The sequence below is a fragment of the Oncorhynchus gorbuscha genome, linkage group LG16 (genome assembly GCF_021184085.1).
Source record: "Oncorhynchus gorbuscha isolate QuinsamMale2020 ecotype Even-year linkage group LG16, OgorEven_v1.0, whole genome shotgun sequence".
Classification (NCBI taxonomy): Eukaryota; Metazoa; Chordata; class Actinopteri; order Salmoniformes; family Salmonidae; genus Oncorhynchus; species Oncorhynchus gorbuscha.
The window spans coordinates 50,195,930-50,210,657 of NC_060188.1; the positions used below are offsets into that span (position 1 = coordinate 50,195,930).

The 14,728-nt window shown below is 40.8% G+C and overlaps 2 protein-coding genes across 5 annotated transcripts in view; both read right to left on the bottom strand.

Annotated features, from left to right (window-relative positions):
* Positions 1-118: 118 nt before the first annotated feature.
* On the bottom strand, positions 119-11,350 carry LOC123999420 (histone deacetylase complex subunit SAP30L-like). The gene is made up of 4 exons (XM_046305202.1): positions 10,687-11,350; positions 8,448-8,570; positions 8,068-8,166; positions 119-1,996 (listed from the first exon to the last, which is right to left on the bottom strand). Exons 1-4 carry the CDS (start codon positions 10,870-10,872, stop codon positions 1,868-1,870), a joined length of 537 nt encoding a protein of 178 aa, XP_046161158.1. The 5' UTR covers positions 10,873-11,350; the 3' UTR covers positions 119-1,867.
* Positions 11,351-13,431: 2,081 nt separating this feature from the next.
* The window catches only part of LOC123999730 (gametogenetin-binding protein 2-like), a 51,870-nt gene continuing 50,573 nt past the window's right edge, over positions 13,432-14,728 (bottom strand). For all 4 annotated transcript variants that reach the window (XM_046305759.1, XM_046305760.1, XM_046305756.1 and 1 more), the window contains 2 exons: positions 14,369-14,602; positions 13,432-14,203 (listed from right to left, as the gene is read on the bottom strand). In XM_046305759.1, the coding sequence (XP_046161715.1) occupies positions 14,015-14,203; positions 14,369-14,602 (423 nt within the window). In that variant the 3' untranslated portion in view covers positions 13,432-14,014. The remainder of the gene's footprint in view (positions 14,204-14,368; positions 14,603-14,728) is intronic.

Genomic DNA, 14,728 nt, shown 5'->3' on the forward strand with positions numbered 1-14,728 from the left:
CCTTCATCTATGGTTGAAAAAGCATGAAAGGAGAGAAATTTTATCCAGTCACTAATTCCATCCACCCACTAATCAGAAAATGGAATGACTGCCCAACAATAAACAAAAAGACAAGCCATTATGTACAATACATTTATTAAAAGCAATAAGCAGCCATATTTAAATAAACGTGTCTTATATAATACAACAATTGGGTTAAGCAGCACAGCCAATATACTAAAATATATGAGGGAAACAGAAGAGGGAAATCTGGCACTACAAAGCTACAAGCAAAAACAAAGTCATCCATAGTTCAGCAAATGACACAGACATGACTAATTGATGGTGTAAGATGGAAAACAGTAGACATAACTTATTACTTAAATAAGGTCTGGGACAGAGAACCTAATCAATACTAAGGCATAGCATCATCTGTGAAGAGACCACTGACAAACAAAACAGCGAGCACACAGCAGTGTTGAAGTGAACAAGAAAACCCCAATTAGTGACTGGGGGAAAGCAAAAACATATTATATATTTATTACAACTCCCATCTTCAACCAGCGACTGGAAGCGGTAGGTAGTGTTATCGTGTGGTTGTGTGCCCACGAGACACATCATTTCAACACTGTGCCAGGAGAGGAAAGATTTGACAGCTGAGGGTGACATGATTCCACAGAAATACATTGCAATAGAATAGAACAAATGTATTGTGAACACGAAGGCAAAGTCCAGCCAGTGCTTTGTGTGCTGCCCTGAAAACTATTTAGGTGGTTCAAATATGGTTCATTGCGCTCAAGTTGAGACGTTCTACGTGTTTGTGTTAGTACAGCAACAATTCTTCTCAAACAATATAATAGTAGAAGTAATAATAATAATGCATTTTAAACCCCTAATGAACAAGTTCAATTAATTGCTTTAAATTAGTCTCAAAAGCTGAAACCATGAAAATGAATACAGACTGAAAGTTACTTTCCACCAGAGACAACTTCACAGAGACCTGACAATCAAGGATGAACTAAAGTACTGACATCTCACAAAAAAGTAGAAAATGTAAAGAAAAGAGTCAGACGTAACATTTCCACCAATACTTGAAAAGAGCTTGGTGTTCACTGAAATGCCATTTCACTCTGCAGTATGTGTGTGTTTCAGTGTATTAGACGGGAAAGAGCAGGTCAAGTCGATGTAAAAAAGGGTCAGGGCCAAATGCTGCATCATTCAACTTCAGTCTTCCCATGTATGTCATACCACTGGATGAGTATTATAAAACTGGGTTGTTCGAGCCCGGAATGTTGATTGGCCGACAGCTGTGGTATACTGCTCTAATTACTTGATAACCAGTTTATAATAGCAATAAGGCACCTCTGGGGTTTGTGTGATATGGCCAATATACCACGGCTAAGGGCTGTGTCCAGTCACTCCGCGATGCGTCATGCATAACAACAGCCCTTAGCTGTGGTATATTGGCCATAGACCACACCCCCCCGGGCCTTATTGCTTAATTCTAGTTGGACACCAGAAAATGTGCAACACTTCCCAAAACCTTATCCACCATCTTTTCATTCACAAAATGCTCCATGACCAGTTTATTGAAATATTAAGTTTGCACACTCTCTGGTTGGACACAAGCCTTTCTTCAAGTTGTTAACAGTCCATGCAAAATACAAACAAATACAAACAAATCTTTAAGGCAGTTCTCAGACATTGCATTCTATCGTGTTGCTGATATCTTCATACTCGTCGTGTTTTGTACATATCGGCATATTCACATTACAGAATTACATCACCCTGCGGAGAGTCTTGACAACGGTCTGAAATCAGATTAGGCTGCCTGGCAGAAACACCTCATCAAACACACGTGTACATGTCCAAGACTTATCGGTGGCCTTTATTCCAGTTGTTTGCTGCCCTCTGATTTCTGGTCCAGTCGGCTTTTGCTGCTCTTCACCATATAAATGAAGTATGTGAGAGTCTCCTTCTCGTTCACTGGGATATTCCGGAAGTGGCGACTGACCGTCTGAAAACAAATAACATTGCATTGAGGCCAAAATCATTTAGTTATCACAGAGAAGAACTACATTGTATCCAAAGTGGTATGCAAGACAATAGAAAGGTAGAGGCCAGTTTAATCAGTCTATTGATTGAACATCCAGTTGTTTTCTCCCCAATTTTAATAAAAACATTGTTGTGAGGATTAGTGGCATGGTCAGGGGCACAACTTTCACTGGGGACATGCCCCCCCCACATTCTGAATTTAAACGTTTGTCCCCCAGTTATTTCATTGGAATGTAATACAAAAATAACAAGGCACAGGTGTGCTTTAGGACCATGCGGATACCTCCAAGCGGTCGGGTAGGCTGTTGGGAGCGTTTATTCTACAGGATAAATCAAATTAAAACTTCCACTTCTAAAATCAAAGTTGCGTCCCTGGAAGCAAGACCAACAAAGACCAAGTGTGATCATCGGTCTGGTTAAAGGGATACTTTGAGATTTTGGCAAGGAAGCCCTTGATCTACTTCCCCAGAGACAGATGAACTCCTGGATACCATTTTTATGTCTCTGCGTGCGGTTTAAAGCATCCTTTTAGCTCCCAACCAAATCAATGACCACAATTCTGTCAAGGATCAGAACTCCACGTATAAATTCATGTATAAAGCCAAACAGATAATTTGATTTAAAATAATAAACGCGAAATAAAACATCCTCTATGTAGTCACACCGGCGGTCATGAGTTATGAAGGCAGTCAAATTCCATGTGACCGTTTAGTCACAATAATTCAGCTTCTCCAAGCTCTGATGCTGCTGATGGTCATAAGTAGCCTACCAAAAACTGCCTTGTAGTCAGCACTCTATATTCCCTCGAATCACTCTGACATCAATACAAGTCTAATCAAAAATCTAATCAAACACTTAATGAGAGCCCATGAGTTTATTTGTGCAACATTTCTATAAGCTATGCAATTGCTTGAGAAAACAGAGTGATGGCCTCTTAAAAAGAGGATCCTATAGACTAAGCCTACTATATTTATTTCTCAACATTCCTAATATTAAGCACATTGCTTGTCTTTCCAACAGGAGTATAGGCTACCTGACCTGCCTGATAATGAACCACGGGAAAAGTGTCCTCCATTTGCTATTTAAGTGCATAGATGACATGTATTTTCCCCACAACCCCTGTTGAGACAGGTGCATGATAATGGTCCATTCTGAATCAAAACAAATTTCACCAATATTAGCCTATCACTTGTGAAGTATATATTATCACTTGTGAATGACATATTATCACTTATGAATGACATATCACTTGTGAATGACATTATCACTTTTGAATAATGCCCAGCGTAAGGCAAGAAACAATGCCTTTTTATTTTTGGGGACCTTTCGGATCCTAGTCGCACACCTCATGTAGCCTAGCTCATAGGCCTCTATCATTTGATAAGGTTTGTATCAAATGTATTTATAAAGCCCTTCTTAGATCTCAATATATAAATCTGATATCTCAAAGTGCTGTACATAAACCCAGCCTAAAACCCCAAACAGCAAGCAATGCAGGTGTAGAAGCACGGTGGCTAGGAAAAACTCCCTAGAAAGGCCAAAACCTAGGAAGAAACCTAGAGAGGAACCAGGCTATGTGGGGTGGCCAGTCCTCTTCCGGCTGTGCCGGGTGGAGATTATAACAGAACATGGCCAAGATGTTCAAATGTTCATAAATGACCAGCATGGTTGAATAATAATAAGGCAGAACAGTTGAAACTGGAGCAGCAGCACGGCCAAGTGGACTGGGGACAGCAAGGAGTCATCATGTCAGGTAGTCCTTGTGATGGTGTAGGCTATATTACTACATGGATTTATTGTGATGGTGTAGGCTATATTACTACATGGATTTATTGTGATGGTGTAGGCTATATTACTACATGGATTTATTGTGATGGTGTAGGCTATATTACTACATGGATTTATTGTGATGGTGTAGGCTATATTACTACATGGATTTATTGTGATGGTGTAGGCTATATTACTACATGGATTTATTGTGATGGTGTAGGCTATATTACTACATGGATTTATTGTGATGGTGTAGGCTATATTACTACATGGATTTATTGTGATGGTGTAGGCTATATTACTACATGGATTTATTGTGATGGTGTAGGCTATATTACTACATGGATTTATTGTGATGGTGTAGGCTATATTACTACATGGATTTATTGTGATGGTGTAGGCTATATTACTACATGGATTTATTGTGATGGTGTAGGCTATATTACTACATGGATTTATTGTGATGGTGTAGGCTATATTACTACATGGATTTATTGTGATGGTGTAGGCTATATTACTACATGGATTTATTGTGATGGTGTAGGCTATATTACTACATGGATTTATTGTGATGGTGTAGGCTATATTACTACATGGATTTATTGTGATGGTGTAGGCTATATTACTACATGGATTTATTGTGATGGTGTAGGCTATATTACTACATGGATTTATTGTGATGGTGTAGGCTATATTACTACATGGATTTATTGTGATGGTGTAGGCTATATTACTACATGGATTTATTGTGATGGTGTAGGCTATATTACTACATGGATTTATTGTGATGTTGTAGGCTTTATTACATGGATTTATTGTGAAGTTGTAGGCTTTATTACATGGATTTATTAGACTTTTTAAAATGTAGATGTTCCAAAGGTCTGCATCAGTGGCTTGTAAGTTGTGTGGAAGCCAGGAGATGCTAAATTTGTTTATGTTCATAAACGTCAATTACCATGAGACCAACAATTATTTGATTTGCTTGACAATCACCGGCTGACTAAATTGTGACTGCCACAGCCCTAGTCTCACCCAGCTCCATTCAGAGCTGACAGTTCCACTCAATGGGGGCAGCACGTAGAGAACAATAATTGTTTGGACCTGTTGACTTGTGCTTCATTAATGACATGACAGGCTCATTAACTTCTTTGGGACTGGGGGGGGGGGGCAGTATTGAGTAGCTTGGATGAATAAGGTGCCCAGAGTAAACTGCCTGCTACTCACACCCAGTTGCTAATATATGCATATTATTAATAGATTTGGATAGAAAACACTGTTTCTAAAACTGTTTGAATGATGTCTGAGTATAACAGAACTCATATGGCAGGCAAAAACCTGAGAAAAAAATCCAACCAGGAAGTGGGAAATCTGAGGTTTAGGTTATCGAAGATAGTGGGATATTGGTCATATTGCATCTCCTAAGGCTTCCACGAGATGTCAACAGTCTTTAGAACCTTGTTTGAGGCTTCTACTGTGAAGTTGGGGCGAATAAGGGCTGTTTGAGCCAGGTGTCTGGCAGAGTGGCATGAGTTCGTGAAGCACGTTTACGTAAGAGTTAACTCGCGTTCCATTGTTTTTCTACAGTCAATGGAATTCTCCGTTTGGAACATTATTTAACATTTCTTATAAAAACATCCTAAAGATTGATTCTATACTTCGTTTGACATGTTTCTACGAACTGTAATATAACTTTGTCTGAACTTTCGCATGGACATGCCAGCACGTCGTGATTTTGGATTGTGTACTAAACACGCAAACAACGAGGTGGTATTTGGACATAAATGAGGGACTTTATCGAATAAATCAAACATTTGTGGAACTGTGATTCCTGGGAGTGCATTCTTATGAAGCACAAAGGTAAGTGAATATTTATAATGCTATTTCTGACTTCTGCTGACTACACAACATGGCGGATATCTGTTTGGCTGTTTTGTTGTCGGAGCGCTCTACTCAGATTATTGCGAGGTGTGCTTTTTCGGTAAAGCTTTTTTGAAATCTGACATAGCGGTTGCATTAAGGAGAAGTTTATCTAAAGTTCCATGCATAACACTTGAATTGTCATCAACACTTGAGTATTTCTGCAAATTGATGTGGCTCTCTGCAAAATCACCGGATGTTTTGGAACAAACGTAACGCACCAATGTAAACTCAGATTTTATATAAATATGAACTTTATCAAACAAAACATACATGTATTGTGTAACATGAAGTCATATGAGTGTCATCTGATGAAAATCATCAAAGGTTAGTGAATAATTCTCTCTCTATTTGTGCTTTTTGTGACTCCTCTCTTGGCTGGAAAATGGCGCTGTGTGTATATATATATATATATAAACTAACAGGACAGCACTGCTGTATAAAATCAGTAATGTAAGATTTTTAAAGCCTGCCTACTATCACTGTGGCGATAAACAAATGAACCGTTTGTCATTTGGATATGTTGACACGAAGCAGTACAAGCCATAATTAGGTTGGAATAAGCTTATTTAGACAAGGAACGAGATTGCAAGAGGGATGCGAGTAGTTTCTCCTGCCTGTGGGTCTTGCACTTAAGCTTTCTACTCTACTAGCCAGCTCCCCTTTGGCCAATATGTCAGGCAAAACTGGTTTCGCAAGTTGCAGTTAGTTTTGGATAGCCGCTGGGAGACTTGGCATCAAAACAGACCATTGTATTTAATAGTCCAGTATTATGAAGTACATCTAGATTACAAAATGCAAAAACTCCATATAGGACAACAATATATAAATACATTCATCAAAGTAAAATATTGTGCCTGGTGCTTGTCTTTAGCTGGAATAGATACCCCACTGCAGTGTACACTGTTAGCGGTCTATGACATACTACAAACATATTACTGCTGTAGGCCCTGTGGTTAAAAATACATTTAAAAATCCCATGACAAACTTAAGTTGATCTCAGATAGATTGTCTAGGGGCAAGTTAACCTCCCCTTTCATGTAAGAAAGTCATGACCATCATACTTTTAGAGAAATTATCATTTTGTACATGTGTTTAACAGAGTTAGACAAACTCCTGTTCCCTTGCTTAGGGGGACCGGGGTCCTCCCCGGGATCATTTTTATGCAGAAGGCCTGAGAAGCTCTTTAAAAAAAAAAGGACATTCTAGCCATTAATGAACTATTAGATAGCCATAAAAAGTATATTTTAATACACTGAAAAAAGTGTGGGCCAGAATGAGGCTCTACTCCTCACTTTTCAGTTCGCTGCAGCTAGCAACGGGAGCGAGCTGCAACACACACTCTCAATCTCTTCATTCAAAGACTCAATCATGGACACTTACTGACAGTTGTGGCTGCTTTGCGTGATGTATTGTTGTCTCTACCTTCTTGCCCTCTCGTCTGTTCCCAATAATGTTAGTACCATGTTGTGCTGCTACCATCTTGTGTTGCTACCATGTTGTTATGTTGTGCTGCTACCAAGTTGTGTTGCTACCATGTTGTTATGTTGTGTTGCTACCTTGCTGTTTTGTCATGTGTTGCTGCCTTGCTATGTTGTCGTCTTAGGTCTCTTATTATGTAGTGTTGTGGCGTCTCTAGTCGTGATGGGTTTTGTCTTATTGATATTTGATTTTTAAACCCCGTCCCCGCAGGCCTTTTGGTAGGCTGTCATTGTAAATACGAATTTGTTCTTAACTGACTTGCCTATTTAATAAAGTTTAAATAAAATACAAAAATAAATAAAATATTGTTTCTGCAATGACAAATTACCGTCTTCAGCGAAGATACTACGAATTTCATGGACTATCACAATCATTTTTTGGAGATTGTAGAGAAAACCACTATACGAACGGCTCTTTTTGTGAACGTCAGGAATCGAACAAGTGAAAGGGCCATTCATTTGGCTCCCTGATTAACACACTACTAGTATCATTTATCATTGTGCAGAAACAATATAGTGAGGAGAGCCTTATTCTGGTCCACACTTCTTCAGTGTATTAAAATATACTTTTTAAGGCGATCTAATAGTGAATTAATGGCTTGAGCAGTCAGCGTCAGGAGGAAGGATAGAGAAGAGGCAGCCCCCCCCTTGAGATGCCACTCAAGGAGCAGAGAAATAAGTGCGGTAGCAATGGAAACCAGGAAGCCCCTCAAAATTGCTGCATTTCTTAATGGCACTTGTTTCACTAACATTTGTTTTGCTTGCAGTGACATGTGGTTGTCTAAACCCATCTTAGTTGAATACACACTAAGTCGCTCTGGATAAGATTGAACGCTAAATGACTCGAGTGTAAATATTGGCCTACCTCAGCCAGTTGGGCCTTGTTCAAGCCAGGTCTGGTCTGGAGCTTGTAGTGTCTCTTGTAGCGTCTCAGAGTGTTCACCTGAAGCTGGAACAGATCCACCTAACATCACAGAGACACACATTGTGAGGACAGAGTGGTGTGGCATCCATTAAGCGTTGAATATCATTAAGCACATTTTACTGCTCTCTATCAATTATGTTTCACACAAAAGAATTGCATAGAACTGTCATGCTATTGGGCCTTTTCATCAACAGTCGTCTTATGTTCTTTTTCATATCTACTCAACTTGATGTTTTTTCTTTTTCAAGGAGAAGCAGTGACATTCTTTAGAGACACATTATTTAAAGGGAGGACAATGTGCTCGTTTCCCCGGCTTTTACCTCTGGCACCTCCACATCATGATCAGGAGACTCCCCTCCGTCGTCACTCGTCTTCCTCTTCCGTTTGTTACGGACACTCTGGATGAAGTTTTTGTGGAAGTCGCATATGTAGAGGTGTCGGACCTAACATAAGAGGAATAAGAGTGTACAAAACATTTCCCATTACATAGAATTTAGAAGAAAAAGAAACACACACCTATTTAGGCGAGGTGCTGGCTAGCGGAGTAGAATACTTGAAAATAAAAGAGAGCCGCCCACTCTAGGAGCTCAGATGCAAAAATGTAATTACCAACGTTTCGACAGCCAAGCTGTCTTCATCAGGGTATTAAAAAAAAGGTGAAAGCTATGATCCCTTATTGATGTCACTTTCTAAATAGCTTCAAATCCATTTAGATGACGGGGAGGAGAAGGGGGATATGTACTAAGCTGCTTGCTCCTGTAAGATGGGAAGGCAGAGCAGAAAGTGGCCCAGTTGTGTGAACCAAATCGCAGAAAACAAACAAATTAGGTATATCCATAGCTTTGTGGACTCAGGAGTGCCAGATAGCTTTATGGGACTCTGCTTCCCTACAGTTTTGACCTGGTTCAGGTGCCTAGCCTGAGGCACAGAGATTTTGGTCTGTAATCATACAGACCTCCTCCCACGCATTTGGGTCTAGGGTGTCCGAGTCCAATTCCCCACATCCTCCAGTAGCTCAGCCTGATATGCCTGCAATACAGAGTCCTGGAACAGCTTCTGAAAAATTGAGGCGCTCCGTCTTTCAAGGGAGTGGAGGGGCCTGAAGTTGTTAGCCAGCGACCGCTCCACCGAGGGAGGGTTGCCAAACCCAGATTCCTCCATGTTGTTCATGTCCAGGCTCGGGGGGAGCCTCTAACAAGAATCTAACTAGTGAGAAGTTCGTCCAACAGGCTCTTAGCTTCCCTGAGGCAAGCTTGGTATCGCAGGGAGCATCTGTTAAAAGGCCCTCTAACAGGCCGAGCTCCTACGGGAGACGACCACTCAATGCAGCCAAGCACGAGTTTTCAGTGTAGCCTATTAATGGTCTATAAATGTTGAAATATCTTCACACCTACAATACAAACCTCTAGGCTCCAGTCATATGAGTAAAAAAAAAAAAAACTTTACAGGGGGCAGTTTGGAAAAAACAATCTTGTGTGAATCATCCTCTGGAATATCGCACATGCTTGGATAATAATTACCAAATCAGCGTCTCATGATACCCGTCCAAATAGGGCCACAACATAACAAAGAATAAGCTTATCAGCATAGAGTGCACCACATCATCCCATGGGATCAGTCAAGGCTGCACACGGCAGAAATATCACTGAACTATTATAGTTTCTACACATCACCTCCTATACTCAAACAAACTAGGCCTTTTATAGGCAAATGGGCAGCATCATGTTCATGTCAGTCCTCTAGAACGCAAATGTTGTCTTCCTAGTAAAGTCTCCGCAACAGTATAGTGAGGTTGTGAGTATGTGTGCACCGTGTTTTGGGAGGCCAGCAAGAGTCGACTCTTTTCGACTCCAAACATACTCGAGTCGTGCACCACTAGCTATGCAGGGTGAACCCAAATTGTCTATCCGCAGACTGCGGTTCTAAACATGCCGCGCCCACTGCCATTGGGTTGTTAAGCGCCGTCTCTGACACACCAGCCAGAACAGTCCTGTGGCGGTAATGCACCAACGTTGGAAACCCCCACCGAAGAAGAAGGCTGCTTGCTTAGCTAGGACACCCCCTTAGACAGTGTTCTTCGCCACCGCCTAACCGAGCACTGTTTTACCGCAGTTCTATTAATGTTACAGCGAGGGAAGTAGCTAGTTTGTGAGTCAACCCGAAACTCGCTAAACGTTAAAATCTGCGGAGAGGAGGCGAAGGACACTGCCGGTCGCCTGGCCAGCTAGCAGCATAAATGGCAGTGGGCGCGGGATGTAGTAAACGCGTTGGTGGACCTTCTCGATGAAACAGCCAAGGATTGGAGGTCCTCCTTGTTTGATGTTCCACAAACTAATCCAAATGAAGCCATAAGCAATCAGAGAAATCCAATGTTTCGTGATTATGGCGCAGGACAAGTGTAAAACAATAGCAAATAGATAAGTGTGGTTGAATTTGCCAACAAGCTGCAAGCGTGCGCGATTAGCATATTATTGCCTAGCAAACTGTCAGTGGGAATGTCTACGGGGCTAGCTGGCTACCTCGTCACATAGTTGGAACTAGTTAGAAATACACACTTACACTTTTGTCGATGTCCAGCTTTAGTTTTTTCTGCGATATGCTTTTCTGGATCCGCTTGCTGAAGGAAGCGTTTCCAGCTGATCGTCCGCAGCGCTCACCGTCCTCAATCAAACAACAAGTCTGGCCGTAAAACGGCGGAGCCGGAGGTCCATCGTGACTGTCTTCTTCTGTGCTGAACCCGTTCATGATAGTTGGTTTTGGGATCTTCTTGTAAAAGCCACTGATAACGTTCTGTCGTCCTTGAAAGGCCACTTTCTTCTACAGACAATCTTTATCGTCGTAACAACTGATTTTATATTAAACCAATGCGAAAAGGTAATGAAAGGACACTGTACTAAGTTTCGTCGTCAAGCTAGGAACCCATACCACAATACAGGCTAGAATGTCAAGAAAGAGACAGGACCTCAAGGTGGCTTGCTAGCTAAGTAGCTACTGCTAGCGAACGAAATTCCTAAACTGATAACACGCAACTGTTACTTTTCTATCATTCGTACATATAGCTCTAAACGGTTCACATATCACACGAAATCGGAACACTTCGATCGTCTTTCACTGATTAAACAATTTAAGACATCACGTATTTCATAGACTTCACCTCAACAGCCGCGGTAATTCTTTCAGAATAGCTTGTACAAATGAACACGTCCTGCTACTGCAGCGGAAGTTTTCTTACTGGATCACTATTGGTCATTTTCTAATAGAGGCGGGATTAGTATGTTTGTATTGCTCTTCGGTTGGTTAAAATATATGTAAATCGTCTAAATGTTGCTTCCTGGATCACGATGCGTTTTTGTTTTGTATGAAACGATGAGTCTGAAACGGTCTCTGTGCTCAGTGTAATCTTCATACTGACAAACATAGACATACATTTCTTTGTGTGCATTATATACAGATAGTATATCAATACAAAATATGTAGTATCGTAATAATGTTATGACGTACTGTAAGTGCCTTAATATGTTTGCAGCCCAGGGAGAGTAGCTGCTAATGGCGATCCTTAATACAAATACTGTACAATGATAGTCTGATATTGTCTAAACGCGGTCGTTGTGTAGTTTTGAATAGGATTTCCTCATGCATACTGACGTCTGCAGCACACATGAGTTATCAATTTGTTAAAATACAGAAAGTAATATCCTTGGTCTTGAAAATGTAGCCAACCACTGCCCTAATCAGGACGTTTCCCAAAAGCATATTGGCTAAATTAAGATGCTTTTGGCATACCAATCCTCGATGAATTAGCCTTAATGCCCTTGACATGTTTCTGAAGTAGCTAGTAGATTTATTTTAAATATGAATAAAAAAAAATCAAAAGGATTAGATTGACTCAAGTATAATTATACTGCAAATTACCATAGGGGAACGGCACCTCAGTACCTCCAGGCTCTGATCAGGCCCTACACCCAAACAAGGGCACTGCGTTCATCCACCTCTGGCCTGCTCGCCTCCCTACCACTGAGGAAGTACAGCTCCCGCTCAGCTCCCGCTCAGCCCAGTCAAAACTGTTCGCTGCCCTGGCCCCCCAATGGTGGAACAAACTCCCTCACGACGCCAGGACAGCGGAGTCAATCACCACCTTCCGGAGACACCTGAAACCCCACCTCTTTAAGGAATACCTAGGATAGGTTAAGTAATCCCTCTCACCCCACCCCCCCCTAAGTTTTAGATGCACTATTGTTAAGTGACTGTCCCACTGGATGTCATAAGGTGAATGCACCAATTTGTAAGTCGCTCTGGATAAGAGCGTCTGCTAAATGACTTAAATGTAAATGTAAATGTAATCTCAACCTTACATGGAACAAGGCCCAAACTACATTTAATGCTTTAAAATTGGTGTTTTAAGGAGACAATGCCATCCTCAAAGTAACTAGTCAGAGGAGTCCATTGCTACAGTATAGAAAAACAGTAGTAAGCTCTGTCATCATGTAACGTGTGACCAAAGTCCCTGATTTGTGACCTATCCCCGGTAAGAGTGGTCCCCTGCAATGTCCCAGTAAAAGTAGCAACTCTGTAGTTAAATTGATGATATTTCCGTAATCAAAAGCTGCATCAAATCGGATTTGCATTTAAAAAATGTAATCTCGCCTTCACTCATTTAATCAGTGATTCAATTGCAACACCGAATGAACCAAAAAAAAAATGAACAGCAAAAAAAAACAATCCAACAGTATAGGCTACCAAATTTGGGTGATTCTAAAATTACTACATAGGCTAACATGACCACACCGCCTCCCGCGAGTGTTGCAAAATAAATGTACACATACATGTTATTCAATCATTGCCTCCACACTGCTTGCGCACTTCAACGTCAGTATGTTAGAGTAAAACAAGGGGTAATCTATGTATGTGTTGTAGTTGAAAGGACTGTAAATTTAAAAATGGATCGTTAAATATAGTTCAATTACATTTATCCCCAGCAACACATTTCCCAGAATCTGGTCACATTACTTCAAATTCACATGCATGTTGCATTCTTTTGCAACCAACAGGAGCCAAAGTGCAAACTTGAGGGATTTTATTGCAAAACTTTCCATGTGTAAACGGAAAACTCCGAAAACACCCGAGGAATATAACAAGTTATTGGTATGGAATAATTAGTCTAACAAAGTACCGTGCTTTCGGTCAGCTCCCAATGACAGGCCTGTGAGGCTAAACTTGTCATATTACACCATCTACTGGTTATTCAAAAACATAGCACATGGTAGGTAGCCAGGTCAGAAGCACAAACTACTATCAAAACGCATATTAATAAATATTTTTTATTTAGTAAATCTTACACATTGTCTTACTGTAAAATCTTTATATTCAGATCATTTCATTTATGTACACATTTATTGGTGCAACTTATTCCACTAAAATGAAGTGTCAGAGTAATAAGCGAGACACACAAAAATGAATATGCGAGAAAAACAACACAGGACTGACTACCAACATTTAAATCCTAATGTCACAGCTTGCAAGCTTGATTATCAGATCTACTGTGCTACAAAAAATAAATAAATCCATCAGCCCTACAAAATGAGACCAGAAAGAAACTGGTCAGGCTGGGAGGGAGGAGAACAAAGATGGGGCGACAAGGTGAATGAGGAGAGGTGACAAGATAGGTGAACAGTCGGGACAGAGATAGATTGAGAGAAGATAAACACATGGGGGAAATTAAGATTCACATTTACTTCAACTACAGAGTGGGGGACAAAATAAACACCAGACCAAAATGTACTTCGATTTTTTTCTATTTGTTTTAAAGGCGGTACGCGCAGAGCAATGGTAATAATCATGTGTTAAAAAGACTTCACGACAGTAGAGTCGTGCAACAGCAGCGAATTCATTAATTGACGCTGGTGGTGGCAGCAGCGAACCACTCTCCACCGCCGCGGCAGTACTTGGTAAATTTATCCTTCAGGTGCTGTCTGTACTGGTGGCGGTTGTTGTAGAAGGACTTGTTGCTATCCACAAACAACTGGATCTCATCCTGCGTGAGGCAGTTCTCTTCGTCTGAAGTCACTTCAGAGTCGTCCTGTTTTCAGTAGAAAATAGTTAAAATGGACCACACACACTGAATAAATGTTTTACATCCTACAGCAACACTGATAGAGAACTCAAAATGAGTACAGATAGTCACTTCAGTGCTGGATGTCATTATCACAGCTTTTACATTTTTTTTTTTTTACATTTCACTGACCAGTAGTTTCATGAGACTGTTGGTGCTGGTGTTCCCCTGACCACACATGTTTGCCTCCAGATAATGGCTCATGTTCTTTTGATGTCCTGCCCATGGTAACTGCAGTGCAATGCTAGAAAAGGTGTCACAGCACAACTTGGCACACGTCTCTTTGGTTCTGCACACAGGTGACGTTGTAGAAGTGTTTTTCCCTCTCCTGTACCCTTCCATCACACAACCCTCTGTTTTTCCACCCTTTGGAGAAAATACATGTTTTAAAGTTTTGTTTAATAGTGTCACCTGATTAGCAATGAATTGGGTACTAATCATAGCTCTGACTAGACTAACATAACACAAGGAAAAACTGTCAAGGGGAAAGGT